Below are 21771 nucleotides of genomic sequence, written 5' to 3'. Positions count from 1 at the left end.
CAAATACTGATGTTAAATTGATGTTCATGCAGTTTCAGTCCGGTGTGAGCAACACTATAATCTTCACTAATCATCGGTATAATCTGACAGTAGTTTTTAGCATGGCATCGGCTCACCTTGGTAATGCAGCAGGAGGAATCCGGAGTTGTGCTGTTGGTCACTACGAAAACGGATGGAGATCTGGTTGCTCCAGCTGCGTAGAACAAGGCCTCTCACCAAGACTGACTCGTTGGCCAGGATGAGGGGTTCTTGGCCCCCAGTGTCCTCCACTGTCACCTGCTCCCCCTCCAACACGCTCACATTTAGCACCTACAATGAAAAGAGACCATGCCACATGATTCCACACAGGCCTTTTATTGCTGTACCTCTGTGCATCATGTGTGATGTCATGCTAGCAACCAGTTCAGACTGAGGTACGGTTTGCAAACACATTACACAGAGAATCATTATCTAACTGTCAGAGCGTGTTTAGCACTGCAAGAACGAGCAAATTTATTTCTATCCACACTTTGAAAACACAAATAGGTGAAATTCATTGACTTAAAACTCCAACATAAAAAGATCTCATTGCACACAGCTGTTGATTTGATGTTTCATTTCACACCAGATGGAATCTTATGGTTTAGTCTGATAATGTTGCCCTGGAAAAATGGGTTACCTGCTGTGTCCTTTAATCAGTCGCCTACCAACACAGTCGCACTTGGATTTGGTGGAGTTGGTTTGGTTCAGTCATTTCTTTGTTAACCTGCTCCTGGATTGTAGATGTTTTCAGTGTAGTGTAATTGTATATGCATTCTGGGTTATTAACTCTCGGTTTGTTGCATGATTGATTCGTCTTTCTGTGTTCTCCTTGTGCCTCTAAGCTACTGCCAGTGCTATATATCTTCAACAGGTTTGAGCAGCATCTGCAGCTAAATCTGGTGAAGGAACCTCAGGAGGATTTCATGTAGTTAAAGTGTCTGGATAATGGAGTGCTGACACATTTTGGAGCAACATCAGATTTATTCCCCACAGAACCATAAAAGAGGTATGTTAATCCAACAGCAGGTCATGATTATTATTCTTTTGTTTTTTATCATAAAGCTTTCACCTTCACTTGTTTTTGTAAGATTTGAACAGCATTAGTCACTTTTATTAAATCTAATCCAAGAGTGAATCTTCTTATCAATTCCAAATCCTTTGATTTCAATTTTTTTTTTGGGTGGGGGGTTAATTGCGGGATAACAAAGAAGCTTTCAGTAAATCTGTATAACACATGCAAGATAACTTTTAGAGCAAAGATTGACATTAAAATAACTGTTTTCAAAATTTGATTCTGTTTGCAAAATGAGAAGCTTAAAGTTTTGTACATTCATCTGTGCTAATAAAAAAAGAGAGAGAGAGAGGAGATAAACCAATATAAAATAAAGCTACAAGCCCCAATGACTCTTGCAGCCAGATCCAAAATGGACGCTGCTTCTGTCCTTAAAAAACAAATACACCATCAAAGCTCATTCAACCACATCTGCTTCAGCCAGCGGTGTAATTCATGTTGCGTTCTAAGAGCTGATGCTGTCATAGGTAGCGGGCTCACATCTCAGGTATGCCATGAGGCAGAAAAAGGGGCTGCCCTCCATAGGCTGATGTCCCCAAGGAAGTGTGTGTGCAAGGATTGTTAGTGCAGCAGCCTGGAGAAGCTGAAACAGTGGACACACAACATAAGAGCACATCGCACATAACGTTGGCAGCAGAATGAATTTGGTCACGTTGACTGTCACTCGGTCGGAGGGGAGGCTGACAATGAGCACGGAGAGGCTAATGGACACTGATGCTGAGCTTGGAGGTGACTTCCTGCAGAATGATCCACGAGGTCAGACCCTGTGATTGATTTGATTTTTATCTCGACCAGAATTAAACACAACGTCACGCTGTGGGTTTCAGACCAACTCAGAACACGGACGAGACGGCACATATTCCTGTTGTGTATATACTAAATCTGCATATTACCATTGCAGCGTAGGTAGTTCAGCCTCAAACAGCAGTGTCACAGTGAGTAATAAAGGAATGTCACATTATTTTAGAATCCCTGTTTCTCAGTCTCTCAAGGGCAATGACAATGACAAAGCCTGAGGCAGAGCTGCTTTTTTTCACTTCTGCCTTTTTGTCTCTGAGTTAATGTGGAGGGCTTAGATGTTTTGCAAATCAGGTTACTTCAGTTACTTGCTCATATTCTAACTTCAAATTTCACCCAACAGTACAGCACAGTAATTCTCCCTCAATTTAATATCCATACTCATCTATTCAAGGAATGCGGAACTGCGATTTCACTAACCATGGGTTTAAACTGATTGTCTGACAAATTTAGACCGTGGAAACTCAACTCTAAAGTACATCCATAACTGATTATATAGTGGTTGATTGATCCTAAACTTGAATTACTTTAAAAGAACGGGACATTTCGGAAGGTTTTAGACCGAAGCAAGGTCGAGTATAGATTAAAACACACCTGAGCCTATAAATTCCTTCTGGCTCTCAACTTCCATTTGAAATGATCTTCCTGGGATGTGTTTCTATGGCCTGATGTAAAACTGGTGAGTGAAGGAGAGATGGCTGATATTCCACCATGCTTCATACATATTTTAGTCAACCATCCCTCCAAAAAACATCAGGGAGCAAAGCAAGATGGCATGCTTGATAAAACACTGTAAAAAAGCTTGTGTATTCGTAGTGTAGTGTGAAAGGCTAGTGTAGAACACTACAATGATTTTATGGTGAACATTAAATATGACTTTTCTCTCACAACAAAGCAGTGGTTGCTGTTGTTCTGGTGTTAACCTGAATGCAGTTTACAGAAAGAAAATATAATACTGAACCGTGTGAGACAATCCAACACAAGTTTTAAAACAGCAGAATTTAATCTGTTAATCTTTATTCAGTGAACACCTGATTGCACAGGTGTTTATTGTGTTGGGACCACGTCAGTATCGTATGCTGTCTGCTTGACCTCACTGAATATGTTGTTCCAGTCACAGAGTGTGGGTCTGTGTCCACTTGGTTTACATATAGCATGGAGGCTTGTGAAGGACAGGTGAGCAGATAGTGGACAGTGAACATTTGGGCTGATAGATAGCTTGGCCCCAGAGGGCCCTATCATCTGTCATCCACCCTGGGACCTGTCAGTGCAGCCAGCTACAGCTGTCCTGCCTCAATTATGAATCATTGGCCATGTCAGGAGACATCAGACTACCTTATCTTCACCACTGCTGCAGCCAAATGCCCAGAGGGACTTCTTTCTCACCGTCTCTGTCTCTCTCTCTCACACACACACTCTCACACGTATATGCGTGTGTGTGTGTGTGTTTGCGCATGCATGTACACGCACATGCGTGTTCCTCTGGACTGTAATGAGAGCAGGCTTATTGTAACTCTGAGCTGGAATCTCTGCCTCAGCAGACACTTTTGTGGGACTGGAGATTTGGCTGACGAAGCACACTTCTGCACCAACCACAACATTATCAGAGGATAACATCTATACAGTGTTGTTGCATTTTCAGAATTGTGTTGAGACAAGAAAGAATGTCTGTTTAGTGTTTTTCATCCAGCGTCTGACAAAGGTCTAAACAATGCAAGAGATACATGGTTTCCTCTGTAGGTGCTCTGTCACTGCAAGCATTTCTTTTTTTCACCAACGACTGTTCCAGTCCAATCACAACGAGAGGAGAGGGTCATCGCTCTCCTCTAGCCACTGTCTTTTCAATCAAACCACTTTAATGAACAGACCATCCTGCAAGCCCACAGTACAACTGACAGTCCTAGAGCTGCACTTAGTATAACAAAAGATGGACGAGCCCCTCTAAAATAAAGGTTTCTAAGGACAACAATAATTGCAGTATTGAATACCTTGATCTTTCCGTGCTTGCCTTGACCTTTGTAAAACAGGGAGCCTCCAGTGAGCTGCAGTGTTTAACTATGAGAGTGAACAATGAGCAGAGGTGGGGATCCATCTTATCACATCCAAACAGAAAGCAGCCTGGCATGGTTTAATCTGTGACTAGAGTCGTTGCTGGTATCATACAATTAATCCCACATGAGATAAACCAAATAGTCTGCATCATGCAATTAGGAAGTTACTCCCAAAATAAAATCCAAGAAAAATACAATTTGGACAAGAAAAAAATTCTGATGATTTGAAACAAACAAACCATTTTTACACTTGACATGTAATCTTTATTCACTCATTAATTTATCCATAAGTAGACAGTGCGAGTTAACTATCCACAGAGGCTGCTTCTCACTGATAATTTACTGTTGAAAACATCTGCTGGTGCTCTGCAATGAACATTTACACTGACTCACAGGAGCCATTGCTGGTGCAGAAATGAGCAGTATGTAATCAAATGCTCCCAGTATAGATGGAAATTAAATGACCCTGCTGCTGGGGGAAGTAAATCAACAGCCATTGGACTCACCAGCTGCAGTGTCATCCTTACTATGATAAAAAAGCCACCGGCTCATACAGTGGAGCACAGTGGTGCTGTGTCTACCTCATCGCCCCTATCTGAGGCTCACATTTGAGCAGTCTTGGTACACCAAATCCATTTGGTGTTTTTGTGTATCTCCTGATAAATTCATACAAAACCAGAGGTCGTTGACTGCTCATTATATGAAAACTGTTATCTTAATTGAACATTCACCTCTATATAAAACAGCCAAGGCCGTTTCCTGCTTGGCCTGCTGTCTAAAACAATGGATCGTTACTAATCAGCAAAAGCTGCATGTTAATGAGAATGTGCCGGAGCCAGTGGCTGAATACAATACTCACTTGCTAACTGTCACATTTAATGTTCTCGAGATCGCCAAAGGCCACCACCATACAGTGACCATCTCCTTTCCTCCTTCACCTTCCAGATGCTCAGAGTAAAGCAGATGCTGACCTCTGCATTTCAAACATTTCATGAGATGAGATTCTTGCTTTCTGATAAATCAGCCTCACTTTTCTTCTCCTTGTTGGGACTCATCATTCAAGAGACCAGATGTTTCTTTGCTCCAGTGGACAAAGGAACTCACACCCCACAGTTGCTCACTGTTCACACCTGGGGACGACCCTTCCCCCAACGGACCTTACTGGCCAGCCAGTGTGGGTCAGCGTGTGACATGTGACCCCCAAGGGTGTTACCAAACAAAACCAGATCTCCTTCCTCTCTTCTCTCTCTTCTCGGTTTGCTCTGGAGAGCAGCTCCTGCTCTCTCCTCTCGGCTCTTCAAAGGGCAACAAGGCCCCAGCCCAGGTCAGCTCTGCTACCTGAGAAACCAGTTCTCCCTCCGGCCTGCTCACAGCAGCCTGCAAACACTCTTCTCCTCAACAGCAGCGACCTGCTTCGGATTAACTGAGAGTTAACCAAGTTCTCTTCGGAAATAGCAGCTACAACACAAGGCCAGCTGATTTTCCAAGGAACAGGAGACATAGCAGACTTACCATGGAACAGCTAACTCTGTGAGGAGAACAAAGGAGATAACGGCAAAGCAACACAAGCAACAGAGACTTATACTCCCACACCAGGAGCCTCCCAACTCACTGGACTTACAACAACACTGGAAAGGACCTCTTTGTTTGTTCCAAGACTGACGGTAACGTTAACTGACTGGGCCTAACCTCTTCCCAGCACAGCGTAGCACAGCACAGCATAGTATAAACTAAGCAGCAGAAGTCTTAACTTTGTTAATGTACTTGTTGATTGATGTCTTGTTGTTGTAATGTTTGCTTAGGTTGTGGTCAGTCATACAGTTAATCAGGTACTCGTATGCTTCACACGACATAGCAGTACGCTCCAGTTCTAGAACCTGCATGAAGCTAATCTCCTCCCTCTAACCTGGTACCCTTTCGATTACATGAGCTAGGCTAACAAAGAAACTCACACCTTCCCTCTCACCACACACCGAGTGGTCTCGGCGACCATTTTGAGTAGTTTCTTTGTTTACCGCCATTCTTGTGTAGTCTTCTTTGTTCAGGTCATGTGGTCACCAGTGACCACTTTGAATCGCCATCTTGCCTTTTGTTGTGTCCCCACAGACACACACACATACATACACACACCTGTATATACTAGAATCAGACATTGTGTTTACTTGCTCCATTGTAAATAAATGCCTTTAAGTATAACTACTGGCTGTGTTTAATGTTGCACAAGCTGAATATTGCCAACCTCTACTTTGTATAATTCCAATCCTTCAACTTTAACTTACTGTTTCTGATTTGGTACTTTGGTTATAGTTAGTAAGCTAATGGTTAATCAGAGTTCCAGATTAATGGTAATAAATTGAGACTAAAACCATATTGGCTATTTTGCCTATTAGTTTAGGCTGGTGCCCCATGAACTTTAATTAATTTTAAAGTTATTATTTAACATTAATATTTTTAATATTAATATTTTTCTTAATTTATGATAGCCAATAAATTGATAGATAACCGAAATCCAACATATTTGGTGTCCAGCTCATGAGGTAGAGCTCAGACCCAACAAGCTCGTCTCCTGGGATTTGACATCTCATTTGCTGCAGTGTGCATTTTTGCATAGATTTTAAATTCATGCATTGCTGATTACTCACATTCACGTTTTCTCGCATGCATCTTTACTCATCTCATCCTGATCGTGACACTGAAAGAGTTGGAGAGAACATAGCCTTCTGCCAGACAGTCTCCTCCCTTTATGACAGCTAGCTGGGTGGAGGAGCAATTAGTGTCACCTGAAAGCATTCCTCTCAGGATGGCTAGGCCCCATGAAAACTCATCTCAGCTAAGCCCTGACACCCTAAAAAGCTCATCAAGATCAAACTGGCCTTCTTTATGTCCTGCCTTACTCCCCTAAGGCACAACATGATGACGGCTTCCTTCTGCCTCATCTCGAGTTGATTAAAGGCAGCAAGCCTGTCTTGGCCCCTATTACTCAGTCAGGCTCAGTTTCTCTACGACATATCTGCTACGTGCTGTGTCTTTTGTGCTGCTGGGGACCCGAGTCACGTAATGACCAAAACATGTGCATCACCTTTACAAAATGCCAGTGTGTCAGATGTGAGGAAGGGGAGGGGGGGGGGGGGGGGTTACAGGCACAATTACATTTTAAAGAGGAACTCTTGGTTTTCTGACAAAAGTCTCCAGACTTGCTCTTGGTGATCAGAGTGACTGAACACCAACACAACAAATGTAATTCCCTTCCTCATCAGCCACAGTTGGTCGGGGTCAATGCCATCAGCATTTTGCTTCTTTTGTAAGAAATAGTGAAATTAAAATGAGAGTACAAAGATCAATACAGCAATTCAAGCAGCACTGAGAGGAGGCTGCATGTCAAGTATTGGTGTGGCTTATTAACATGACTATTGATTGGAGTCAGAGGAGCATGGTTGCAGAAGCAGCATCAAATACCAATCGTTAACCCTCTAGTTGGGGTTAGCTTTAAACACTCAGCATCCTCTGTAACATCTCAATCCATAAAGTGACATTTCACTGACGATCTACCTCAGCAGTTTGTACTTTGTCCTCACCTAGGTGTAACTCATTAGCGCATGCAGCCTTGAGCTCATTAGTTGCTTCAGTTTGGATTTATTTTGCTGTGTTTGGAATCATATTGACTCATTTTGAGGATGAAAAACTTGGAAGCTATAATTTTAGCCCCTGAGACCCAAATCCTTTGTTTGATATTTATTCATAAGCTTTAATTAAGGAAGCAAAAGTTTTGTTTGCTTTCACTTGATGCATAATTCTACATTTACTGTAAAATTCTTTAACTATACAGGGTGACTTCAAATTTTATAATCTTCTATCTTTGTTACAATCTTATGTTTGCTTATTATTTAAATCATTTGTTGCTCTAACCAACCAACACAATCATGAGAATAAAATAAAAAGTGCAATAGAAAAGGCAATCATATAGCAAGAGAAGCTATAGTCATGTTTATTTGTTCCTGTGTCCTCCTCATTTATTTCCAGGTTCACTGCAAGAAACTGGAAGTGACTGAGACAGGGCAGAGGAGATAGACAAATAGAAAAACTGATAAATGAGAGCAGGATGGAAAAAGAAAAAAATAGTTCAGAAAACGAGAGGGTGAAAGAGCTGGAAGAGGGATGAAGAAGGAAAAAGAAGAGAGATACAGTATTGACCTCAAATCCTTCCCCACCATCTTCTTGAATAATGTTGCTATAAACCTGTCAGAAAATACAAAACACTTTCCCAATCAGCCTTTGTGGCAGTGAGAGAAATTGGCCACATCTGGGCTCCTAACCCCTGAAACATATCGACCACTCTCAGTCCTCCCTGCACAATAACGTTCTCCTTTAGCAGGAGTGGAGGATGTAGTTTCTGTGAAAAGGAGCTGGGACAACCTGTGCAGAGCCTCAAACGGGAACTCCTCGAGGCCCAGGCAGGTAGATCATTGAGCAGAGGAGATGGAGGAATCAGAGTGGGACAGATGGTCTGGAAAGAGCTGATAGCTATAGCTAACCCACAGGATTTATTTGATCAAATAAAAAAAAGCTCCAAAATAGATTTTATGCACTTTATGCCAAAGACCAGTTGTAGAAAACCACCATCTTTCCTCTACTGAAACCCTACTGCACAAGTGACTTTGAGAAGAGGAGGAGGAGGATATGGAGGACAGAAATAAGATATTGACAATTCCCTAGTGAAAAATGTAATTTCTAAGATTTACATCCCATCAAGGCTAATTCATGGATGAAGATCTCTGCAGTTGTAATTGATAATCCAAAATCGAGCTTTTTTTGACATGGTCATTAAATGAGAATTTCTGTATTGGGGCCGATATGAACAAAATGTCTCTTTATTAATCAAAAAATATATCACACCCAAACCCATTTGAGTGAATGCTGAGATTAGTTCTTTTATATTTATATACAATCTCAAGGACATGAAAACTGTGAGAACTGAACCATGTAACGAAAAGCCTTTCTCTGTTATGACAGTAACCTGCTCTGATTTTAAAGCTATTCATCACTGCTAACCTTAATATAATAGCTGGGAGTGTCAGACAAAAAATCAATTTTCTACATCTTAACTCGTAACAAATAGTTTGCACCCTACGTGTTCAAATGTCCTGCACATATTTCACACATTTAGCCAGCAATTAGTTAAGTGCAATGCACACTGAAGTACAGTTTTTTATAGAAAAATACTTTAAGTGTTTATGACACTATTATTTATCTGTGCTGAAAGTTGGTGTTACATCAGCCTCCTAATATTTGTGCAATTATTCTGCAAATAAATCATAATGCAGCCAGAATCACCAGATGGGGCAATGCATTATATGCTGTTAGCGGTGGCAGAGGGGTTGAACAGTCAGGCTGAGGGCAGTAAATTCTCCTGATACATTTTTCATCCTGCCTCTCCTGCGAACTGCCAGACTGCAGAAAGGAGTATTGACTAAAGAGAGAAAGGGTCTGATCTTGCTTATATTCCTCACAGATGTCTGTGATGTTTTTGAAGGCGGGTGAAAGTCTGAAGGGTCTGTAAATGACTGACACTGTCTGCCTATAATTCTTTCACTGAATCACTACAGCAACATAAATATTTATCATGCAGTCACTGCATCTGTCCTCTAGTTTTCCTTCCACCTAATTTCCCTCCCTTGCCCTTGGACACCGCTGGTCTGTCTGTCATGATGATGCCTCCCTTCCATAACAGAGGCCGGCTGCCAGCACACAAGAACATGGACTTCACCATGAGGAAAATGTTCCACTCTTTAGAGCCAGGGACATTATGGTTGATGTTCTGCACAGTAAACGGTACCAAAACCCAAGTGAGTATGAAGTCATATATTTCTGTGTCTAACAGATGCAGCACCACAGAGAAAAATCTATGGCCACAAATCAACAAACTGTCATAATCTGACCAGACAAATAGCAGGGGGTCGTCTGTGAGCCCTCCAGAGGTTGTTGTGTGATGATGACAAATAATCTCATCAGAACCGTGGAAGCAATCAATTTAGAAGTTAGAACACTTCATTTCATCTCTCTTTTCTTATTGCATACTACGATTTAAAGGATTAGCATCTCCAGAATTTGATATGTAAAACCTGATGAAGAGGAGGACTCAGAGCACTGATCTAAACTGTCTAATTGAACTAGCGGAATAGTACAATTCAGCATGTTTGTGTGGAAACCCAGTGAAATGTATGATTATTCCACTTGTACTGTTTTCTTGATGTAGCCCATTAACAAGTGCAGTTATCATGGTGTGAATTATAATCACATCACTTTTACAATATAAAATGCCTGCAGGAGAAAATTTTTTTTTATTACTAGCTGCCCCATGAAACATGCAAAGTCCATGTACTGGGCACACATGTACCACATGTGCAGAAAAATGACAAATTGGCATTTGCACATTTGCATTGTTACTTAATCTCAAATACAGAAGAGTGATGCAAGCTGGTTAATATCATAGTGTTAACCTGTTTACCTGTCAAACAAAAATTAATGTATTCATAAAGAGTGGAAGCGTCCTGGTACATGACCTGATGGTAACTATAATGCCCCTGGTTCAAATCCGGCTGGAGACTCTTGTTGCATTTCACCTTTATCTTCTATTTATGTTTCCACTCACTCACAAATACCAAAGACGGGATTACAAAGGGAATCTGAGAAAGGTGTTAAATTTATAGACGCATCGCTGCAACTCTCAGATTTGAATTCCAGGTTTGTTCTGTGTACACGTACGTGTGTGTGTGTGTGTGTGTGTGTGTGTGTGTGTGTGTGTGTGTGTGTGTGTGTGCCTACATGTCTCGGATATGTCCGATCAAATAAGCAAATCTCATTCAGGGGTTGAACACAGGTGAGTGAGGAGGTTATACACTGTAAATTGTTGAGAACTAATTATCATCCGAGCATAAAAACAAAATTGGAGGTAAAAATTGTGCTGCTTGCATAAGACTTCCTGTGCACACTGCTGCTCCACAAGTCTACTTTGTGATCTCCTTCATTCCTTTAAAACCTTGAGACCTGGATAGCCTCCAGGCAGAGGAGCTTCACTCACTGCTGATGAGAAGGTATGACAAATTCTTGACTTCAATTTTATCTTTCTATCTTCAGTCAGTTCGCATCTTCGCCAGAAACGGAGACCATGGCTCCTCATTCCCTTCAGCTGTGCCAAACAGTTGTCTGTATAGTGCCATCAGATCACTATCAGTTTAGCGGTAGGAGGGAGAGAGACAGTGGCCCCATCTGTTCACATGGTGGTGCTGAACACATGGCTTCCTCCTGTTTCTTTATCAGGCCTGGTGGATGTGTTAGGATAAAATGTCTAGATTCTTTCCCTTTATAGCCTTACAGTTCAGAACATCTCAAAGAAATTTTCTGCCATATGCAGAATCTGTTGAAAGTTGACACTCAAATGTAGTGAGGTGTGTGTGTGTGTGTGTGTGTGTGCCTGTGCTTATGAGTGGTTTAAGATTTACTTAAGTTACACAGAGGAAGCTTTCAGAGAAAAACACACTCTCAAACATGTACTCTGTCAAGACTTATCTTCACCCTCCAGAGGCAGCAAGACAAAGCTCACACATTTTAAAGTCTCCAGTGGTAAATGACGCGTTTGAGGAATTGCAAATGCCAGAGAACACACACACACACACACACACACACACACACACACACACACACACACACACACTGACAGTTAATTTTTATAACCTTTTGTGATAAGACTTACCAAGCAAACATTCAACCTGAGACAGACCCTGTCACTAGTGCCCCCACCACCCTCTCAATCCAGCAATGTGCTGCCTGTCTATCTCCATCAGCCCACACACGAACAGCAAACACTGATCCAGAATATGTAATAATGTTCCTCTTGCTCCTGAATGAAGCCATTTTTTGTGGCGTTATTTCACTATATGTTCTATAAAGAATCAGACAGCACAGCTCATATTAAAACTCTTACAATCAACATTTATAGATTAACATGTGGTTTTTGGTTTATGGCCCAGAATGTCACTGTTTTTCATTCACAGCTTTCATTACTGTCGTTTCCAGATGCAGCTGTTTTCAGTGATGGGCAGGTGACTAACAGTAGCATATTAGAGCTTTTTTTAAAACAGCAGACAATGTTAGAAACCCAGCTGGTGAACAGAGCGTTGAGCAGCCAAAGAGTCAGATTAATCCTTTGTCTTTGGTCCACACCAAATTATGAGCTGAAAGGAGACTAAATATTGGACTTACATTCATCGGGTCATCAGAAACACAGCTCCACATGGACGTTAACGTTGCTGTGTATCTGCTGGATTTGTGAATAGGTGACTGTTTGTTTGCCACAACAATTTAAAAAGTGATAAAATGTCAATGTTCTACTTCCAGCTTGTGTCTGCTGCTTTATACAAAGTTGTACACGATAGTTTAGTTTATTGCTAATAAGGGACAACATCATAGTGAGTCTTTAGCACTGACCTGAACCTCGATGCCATATCCCAGGTAGACGGTAACCAAGTAGTTGCACTCCACTCCGGAGTCAAGTTGCTGCTGGATCTCGATGTTACCCTCAGGGTCAGTGAAATTCAGACCGCATGACTCTGTGGGAGACAGTAAGAAGACAAGTGATTCCCTTTTCCCCAGATCAGCGCACGGCGCACCTGTGTCCGTGGCCTTCTGACCCCCTAACTATCTCTGCAGATTCCCTCTCCGACACTGATGATCAGGGCCTTCAGCCCTCTGTGGGCAGTGGAAAGGACGGGCAGGACACATCAGGGCAAAATCAGATTGTTTTTGACACATGAGCGACTCTGTTATCCCTGCTGGAGAGATGACTGGCTGTGTGCAGCATGTGAAATGAACAGCAGTGATGCTGATGACCCGATGCTTAATTGTCTTGTCCTCTGTAACGGATGTGTTAAATCTTAGGGGGAAGATACTCTGCATTTTGAATTTACAATGGGAGAGAGTTATTCTATTGCTGCTGCTCTTTATTTCAAAGTCACTTTCCAACTTGTGCGTCTTTGAAAGTCAGAGAACATGAGCACGCCTACCTGATGTTTGTGTGATGGTGATGGTGGTAGTCGTGATGACGGTCGTGGACATTGTGGTGGCGCCCTCTGCCCGGGACACTTCAGTTAGGGTGGGGAGTGGCTGATCAGGGTTGCTTTTGTATTTTAGTGGTGCTTCACTTTTCTCCATCCTCACTGAGAAGGGTGCAAGGGTGGCGCCTACCAGAAAAGGACTCTGACTTCTCTGCGATGATGAGGAAGCCGCTGGGTTGTTCTCACTTCCAAAACCTCTATTATTTGGAGTCACTTGGGTGGTAAGGGTGTCTGTTGTTGGCTCTACCTTGTCTGCCCCCCCGGTCTTCTCCTTAGAGGACTTCTTTTGAGGGAGAGACATGGATGGCCCTGGTGTTGTGGGAGAAAATGTGGTCAGTGGAGAGGTGGCAGCCAGAGTGGCAGTAGTGGCAATGTCTGAGAAGGCTGGGGCATCCTCATGGGGCACCAGCTGGGTGGCAGGGTCTCCTGCGTCCGAGGCAGACACGGAGCCTGGCATGGTGGGAAATGCAGCCACAGAGCCATCCCTCCTAAAAAAGTGCTGGTCCCCCTGGAAGTCCCTTGTAAGTAGGTGCTCGTGAAGCAGCAGGCCCTTGAGGACAGGCCGGTGGTTGGGGATGTTCATTGGTGAGACAGTGGTAACCAAGTAGACTTCGCTCTCTGTGTCCTGCGTTGGTGAGTGTATGAAGAAGTCCCTCTCTGAGTCCAGCGTTCTCTTACTGATGCCATTGCTTTCCTTCAGACCTGGGAGAAGAGGAATGAAGACAATACAGTTGTGTTAGGCAAAAGATTAAAGTTCAGTGAACTACAAAGGCAACACACCAACTCTGCCAGCCTGTAATCCACTAAAATTATACCTAATGAGCTGTCCTCTTGTATAAGTCTTCCACACGTTTTGTTGCTATTTTAATCGGTTCGTTATGTACGTACTGTGTGTGTGTGTGTGTGTGTGTGTGTTTGTGCGCAAGCTTCTGCGTGTGTGTGTGGCAGTGTGGGGTACAGACGGTGGCAGAGTATAATCCTTTATACGTCTATAATAGAAGCTTTAATTATAGCTGGTGACTGAATGCACAGTATGAAGGTCACTACAAATAACATACAGTATACATGGTATTACATGATAGAAGTGTCCTATGTATATAGTTTATTTTAAAGTGCCTCTTCAGTGTTAAAATCAGAATCTTTCCGCTCAGTACTTGACATGCTATACTGTACATTTCACTGAACTACCAAGAAGGATATTATTTTAGGGGCCCTGCAGATTACTACTGACAGTGGTGAGGAGCAGCTTGCAAAAAGCCGCTTTATTATCAGAGATGAATTCCACAATCACTCCCCTGCAGGCAGTGAAATCTCAGAGCCCAGAAACCCTGAGAAATAGTCTAGTTACTTGTGCAATAAAAAGGTTTAAAAGCATTTTATTCTAAGGCCTCATTCTATGGGCTAGTATCCCCATTCCCTCTATTTTTCAAACTCACCAAGACACACACACCTTTCAAACACAGTGCAGGGCAGGCATTGTTAAAAGTTCCACCAGAGGAAAAGAACTCGACCCGTGAATACTCAGTAAAACACAAAAAAAAAAAATCAAAATGAATGGATGAACCTGTGGATCGAAACTGCAAAAAACCCACATAACCAGATATAGAAAATGCATTTGTATAATGACACATAAACAAATGAACAACGGAAACAAAAATAGTTTTCCTATAAGGATAGACCAGAAATGCGGATGCAGTGCAAAGGGAAGTCTGCACTCTTACTGAATATTATAATGTGATATATTATTGCAAGTCACTGAAGACACTTGCAGACACATGGAACTTGTACATGACACTTGACAGTAATAGCCAAAACAACAGATGCTCTCTGTTGTGACTTTGGCATCTTGACAGTGACACTGCTAATCCATTCAAAAGACAGACTGAGCTCCACTTGTAATGAAACAGCCATATAAACACAGTGAGAGTTTATTAATGAAATGATCGGCCTCCTCAGGCAGATGCATACATTTAATATTTGATTTAAACTATAACTTTCAAAAATAATAAAGTAAAATCACCGGTGTGAAATAAGCAACAAAAACCTGGTTGTTATTACAGGATTGACGCCTGTCTTTGTCACATCCAGCAGTAAAACCTCCTCCTCCTCCTCCTCTTCCTCCTCCTCCACCTTTTCCCCTTCATTGAGGCAGTGAATATTTGCTTCAGGCAAGTAATAAAAAATGGCTATGGAGGTTTCCTCACCTATAGAAAGTGACTATCCAAATATAAATACACAGCACAGCTCAATATAAAACTCACTTTTATGTCATTTTAATCATCACATCTTTTTCAACTCAGGAAGGACAGTCAGGCCAATCACTTCATGCAGAGCAAGTGTGTTATGTAGCCAAACGACTGCTCTGCGAGTCCAAGACGAGCGTATTTACCCCATTATCTGCTACATTTCCCTCACATCAGTTGTTTGGGGCAAAGCCGATGAATTGATGGTTCTTACCACTGAAAATCCTTAAATACTCCAGACAGTGTAAACATCAGCGGAGATAAACTTCCCTGCATGTCCTTAGTGGCTTTGAGGGGACAGTTATCCTGATATGATCAAATGTTGTCCAGCTGGCTGCTCGTCTCACACACACACACACACACACACACACACACACACACACACACACACACACACACACACACACACACACACACACAGACAACAAGCAGTTTTGCCTCATTTATCTATGTGTGAAGGGATTTTGTGAGGTTTTTGAAATTCTGGTGCTGACTTGCTGTTTTAAGGTGTGTGTGTGTGTGTGTGTGTGTGTGTGTGTGTGTGTGTGTGTGTGTGTTAGCAGGATTTCTATGTTGTTAATATAGAGGTGAAAATGCAGTGTATTTTTCTGGGTAATGCTGGACAAAATAATGAAACATCTATGGCACGGCTGACTGTGAATTCTTGCTTTCATGCCAGCATCAGTCCAATCTCCATGTCTCTCTTTTTGCATCTAATTTTCAGTATTTAATTGTTTCACCCTCTGTGCATCTCTGCCCAGTGCAGCTGGATACTGCATGGCTAATTTGCAGCTTAAAGCTGGAAATATTAACATAAAATAACTGTGTTTTGAAGTATGGCATCAATAAGAAATATTGAAAACACTGAGGGACTTCACATGATATTCTTATCTGCCTCCGTACATACATCGATCGAACAAGACGTCCGAAGGTGTCCTGTGGTATCAGGCACCAAGACATTAGCATCCTTCATGTCCTGTAAAATGTGAAGTCGGACCTCTGTGGATGAGACTCATTTTTCCAGCACATCTCACAGACGCTCTGTCAGACTGATCTGGAGTCAGCACCTTGAACTCTTTGTCATGTCCCTAAAACCAGTCCTGAACTTTTGTTGCAGTGTGGCATGTTGCATTATCCTGTTAAAAGAGGCCACTGTGATCAGGGAATACTGTTGCCATGAAGGTGGGTGTGTTTAGGTGGGTGGTGCCATCTCAGTTAAACGGAAACACCTGGCTGTCCTGGTTTGATATGATGACGAATCAGTGACCCCAGTTTGCCCAGGACCCTGTTGCTGGTCCATCCTTCCTTGGCCCACTACTGACCACTGCAGACTGGGACATGCTCTGACCCAGTCACAGCCATCACAATTTGACCCTATAGTTGAAGTCGCTCAGAATTTTCCTTTTTCTAACACATCAACTTGAAGAAGTGATTGTTCTCACGCTGCCTAATACATCCCACCCCTTGACAGGTGCCATTGTAACAAGATAATCAATGTTATTCACTTCACCTGTCAGTGGTTTTAATGTTGTGGCTGATGGGTTTATGTCTACATGAAACAATGCCGTGTGCTGCGACACCTTAATTAACTTGCATTCTGGGCGACAGTCTGTCTTAATGAGGCAGAGACACTGCCAGCACACTTTTCATGCTTTTAGATGAAAGCACGCTGTTGACACAGGTAATAAAATGAGTGAGATATTATCATGGAGAGTGTTTCTATTAGCTACAGCGCTCCAAGAGGAAGAGGGAGCCTCAGCTGGAGGTGGGAACAGAATCTAATAAGCTCTTTAGAGGTAGATGATATGATGTTTGCGTACATGTGAAAGGTCAGGAAAATACAGTGGCATGTCACAGCTGAAACATATCATCGCTGCTTTTCAAGGAAAACTTGTTGTTGTTTTTGTTGTTTGACATTTCCTTATAAATGTCTGCGCCTTGTAATTCCATATCCCAGAATATTCTCAGTGTCTGAATTGTATCGTACATCCTCTGCTTGACGGTTCATGATGAGGTTCATGACCGACTCCGGTTTAATCCCCATCACTGAATTATAAAGCTCGCACAGTCTACAATTGACTGGCTCATTTTGGCTCTATTGATTACAAGTGCAGTTGCTTTTCTTGCATATGAAATAGATGCTTAAATCTGCTCGCCAGGGGGCAAATGTTCAAACATTGGAAAAGTACAGCAGGAAGCTGATATTTAGGTTTTAAGTGAGAAAAGTGTCTGAATATAGGTGAAAATTGACTGTGCCACAGGAGAAGCCTCACTTTGCTCATAAAACTTTGAAAGCAATCACAAACCATTGTAATGTTTTGCTGATGCAGAGTGGTGTTAACAACATCCAGCATGCTAATAAAAGTTTGATCAGGCTATTCAAGAGGAAGAGTAAACAATTTTGTTACAAAGCCTCTCCCAGGCTGACATAATTGACACATGGTTTTACATTTTACTAGCAGCCGTGACAACACCACATTTCTTTCTTAGCGACAGAAGCAATTCAAAGACCTTTTTGATGTTCTAAGATGGAGGAGAAATATTTCCTTGTAGCCTTATTCTGTCACAACAAGAGCAGCCAAAGCTGCGCTATCAAGGCAAGCTAAGCATATTTGACGTGTCTCACTACCAGAGAGAATAAAGAGTGTAATCGGAGGTCTTCATAAATGATTTAAGCATATGGCTGCCCCCCTCTTCATAACTGGAAAGTATAGAGGAATCTTAAACATTAACATACTATCTGGTACACATGAAGAATTATCCTTTTGCCAAGATTATTGCCACTACTGCGTCCAGCTGGTCACTAACATCTGCCTCTTCCTACCTCGTCACCCTCTTTATCTTTATCTGTGGTGGTCAGCTTTCGACCATCCAGCTGCTGCCCTTCAGTCAGAATATCGAGTGAAAGAGGAGAGTGAGAATGGAGAACTGGGTTAAACCGGAGCTTCTCATACACAGATCGATGCAGGATCAATGTGTACAGGTTGGAGACCTCGCTGTGGTGATTACAGAGGAGCATGTACTGCTACCATACTGTTCTCAAGTCTGAACCTTAATTAAATGTTTACAGTTGAAGTTTCTGGGAGAAGAGAGGTGGAGCCAAAAACTGAATTTTAAATGTCATTTGTTGAGAATGAGTGTAGTATAAATCAATAAATACAAAACAGGAAACAACAAAGTAGCTACACAGCCTCTTTTTCTCATCAAGTTGTAGCCATCGGTTGCAAATATGACAAAATATCCTTCATGTGACAGTCACTGATTACTAATCTGTTCTGTAAATTATGTGAATTGTTTATGTCTCAGCTGCCAAAAATCTAAACAACTGAAATTGGGATTTGGTTGTGAAATGTCATATTTATAGCCTACTAACATTAACTCAATGAGGTCTTGAAAATGCTGCTGGCTGGGGAGATGCATAGCAGTCTTAAGACAAACTGGAACTGCAGAGCATGTCAAGCAAATAAGATGATTCCAAAATGTAAATTTACAGAGCATTTGAAGGCTAATAGCAATTTTTGGTTAAAAAAAACGACAAAACAAAACAAAAAAAAACAGTTCCTTGCCAGCGGCTGCACCAGGGGGTGGTAACAACCCCCAGTGAAATCTGATTGGCCACCTCCTGCCGCCTCCCCTCTGAACATGGCAGACAATTAGCTTGTCATTGTTCCTTGTCATTGTTCAGGTACTGAGAATGTGTAACCTGCAGCTGACAATGTCAGTGTAAAATAACAGTCTGTTTATTGATGGATGATGCAAATACAACATGTATGTAAGAATGCTCTGTGCACTTTAGTAATACTGGAACAAATTCTACCGATATGACAGGGAGGTGTAACCTCTGCTACCCAATCAGATTTGATTTGTTATCCAACCTTAAATTAATGTCAGACTGTTCCTAGGCTCTGATTTCCTATAGAGCAACACAGCAGGACCTGTTCTCACCTGTTTCCATAGTTAGAAAATCACACCCTCCTGACAGCCAATTTAAATTTATTGTGCTTGAAGGACTCCAATCAGGTATCGCTGTACTGTAATGTGTTGGCATAACCAGTGCGCTGCCACAACAAAGTGATGTTGATGTGCTCTGTCAGGTTCACAGAATAGGTGCAATGCTATTTAACCCTTCACACACTAGCAAGTCGCATTGAGTCCCAGGCAATAGATAAAGTCTCAGAGATTACAGATTTTAACATCTGTGACAGTTGAGCTGTGTATTGTACTGTACTAGAGGTCACGAATGTAGAGCTATAGGCTGAGTGCAAATGCTGAAGACATAGGTGCTAATGTGAAATCTAATGTAGCTTTTTACTCTGCAACTCTCACTTTAATTTCCAGCTGGAGTTAGATGCCATGTTGCACATTCACGAGGTTATGTGTTTAACTGCATTGCATTACACAACACTGAAGCTGGATAATTAGAGTTAATTCATAAATTAAAGGTGGTAATTAACATGACACAATGATATTACTGTGATCTTATTCTGAGCAGTAACACAAATACAATTTAATGCCATTTATTGTCTTTGGGGAAATGTAGTTAGCAAAATGTTTCTTCTGTGAGCTTATTCAGTAGAACATTTAGGACATACAAGGTTCTCACAGGAAGCAAAGGGGCTTAAGAGGACACGGTACAGTAGTTCTAAAGGAACCTATTGCTTTCCTGTTGCTAATGTTTAACACTGTTTTAAAACTAAATGTGGAGCGATCCTCTGGTTATTGATGCAGAAAAATCAGACTGGTCAGTGAAACTGATGTGTGTGACCTGAGGTCAGGCACATGGAGACATGGTGAAAATAAATACACCCTTCTTTCTGTTTTCTCCGGGTAAGGTGTATTCTTATCTTCTAAAAGTTGTAGGCTACATAAGACCCTGCCACATCAACACATTTTAAAAATGGACAGGGACAGCAGAGCGACGAGGGTCCTTCAAATCCAGCAGAGAAATGCGTCCTTTGTTCCCTGGGCAACGAAGGATCCACCCGTGACTCAACCTTACCCAAAATTCATTATGCATGTGGTGATGAATCAGTTCGAAAACACAATATGGTGGACTGTGTCTGATTTCAGTGCAGCCCTCACGGTCCACAATGGCCACATCTAGACCATGTCCTTCGAACGCTGCGGCCCCTAAATTGTGACACAGCCATAGATTGCACATGACTAAAATTATAAAGCATGTTTGCAGTCCAACAGCTCATCTCTACAGAGCCGATTATAATAAAGGGTGTCCGGATATGTGTGACATTTAGAGTGGAGTTAAAAGCTCATACTTCACTCTGATATTCCATGGATCCATGACAATCTCTCAGTCTACACTGACTAAGATGGCAGAGTGAGCAGTCATAGGGGAATCCTCCTCAAGATGGCAACAGACAGCCTCCTCTCTTCAGTTGCATATCAATGGAGTCATCAGTGAACACTCAGTGCATGGATAGAGCGCTAATAAGATGGGACAAGCCACACTTGAGGCAGGCGGCTGATTGACATCAATCTCCTTATATCCAGGGGCTTTATTTCCTTATTATAACTGAGAGTCACTAGACAAGCAAATCAATACGCAGCTTCCGCTGGGCTCAGATACAAGGCTTTCAGATCACTCTACATGACTCCTTCTGGGGTCCTCGGTGGAGGTTTGCGTTCATGAATTCATTTCAACACCTAAGGTGAAAATATCCTGTTAGTGACATTTGCTTCGATTCCTGCAGTACGTGCAGATTCTACAATTGTTTGCATAAAGCAATGAGGAAAGGCTAGAAAATAATGGGGCGAAACTGATAAATGATTCCATTAGTCAATTTAATGAATTGATAATTTAATTTGGTTTGTGGGTGTGACAGGTCTCTGAAAGTGGAAATAAATTTGAAAAAAAGTAGCAGGAAGGAAATGAAGAAAATTAAATTAAGTGAGCAGCGGCTGGAAGAACCAGCCTTTCAAAAAAACAAAAAAACCAAACAAACAAACAACAAACAATAGGTCACAGTGTCGTGATTTATATTCTAAAACCAGAATAGTGCTTCCATGACTGTGTAGAGATGCCAATTTCAAAGCATCAAATTTTCCTTTTACTGCCTGTCTGGTTTTTGAGTCATGGGGATAACACAGCTATTGAGATGAGACACAGTCTTATCCTCCACCTGCCCTTTGACTTCATTGAGCGGAACCATAACTTTTCCCTTTCATTTATTACGGCCTGTCTGTGTTCTGGTTCATTGAGCATTGTCCTTCAGACAGGCTCTAAACAAACTGTCTCTTAATGGTGCTGGGAAACTCATAAGCCCTGACCTTTAAGCGGGAGCATAACAAAAACAGAGTTATCCAGCACCACTATTTGCATGAAATCTACAGTAAAGCACTGAGGCTTCAGAGGGTAAATGGGTCAACCTGAAACAAATCTGAACTCTGACGGGATGAAAGTTAAATTAGCAATAAATTGTTTTATTATTGATCATTCTTTTAGCTCAATCAATTTGTAT

General features: G+C 41.9%; 1 protein-coding gene across 1 annotated transcript in view; it reads right to left on the bottom strand.

Moving 5' to 3' along the window:
• Nucleotides 1-21771, bottom strand: part of LOC111222370 (seizure protein 6 homolog) — an 85449-nt gene that overhangs the window by 28269 nt on the left and 35409 nt on the right. Inside the window, exons 2-4 of the mRNA XM_022746081.1 lie at nucleotides 13002-13754; nucleotides 12427-12548; nucleotides 117-309 (exon numbers count right to left, since the gene is read on the bottom strand). Coding sequence (XP_022601802.1) covers nucleotides 117-309; nucleotides 12427-12548; nucleotides 13002-13754 — 1068 coding nt within the window. The remainder of the gene's footprint in view (nucleotides 1-116; nucleotides 310-12426; nucleotides 12549-13001; nucleotides 13755-21771) is intronic.

This window comes from Seriola dumerili, unplaced genomic scaffold (assembly GCF_002260705.1).
Source record: "Seriola dumerili isolate Sdu_G_001 unplaced genomic scaffold, Sdu_1.0 BDQW01000091.1, whole genome shotgun sequence".
Lineage (NCBI taxonomy): Eukaryota > Metazoa > Chordata > Actinopteri > Carangiformes > Carangidae > Seriola > Seriola dumerili.
This window is presented reverse-complemented; position numbering and strand designations above follow the sequence as displayed.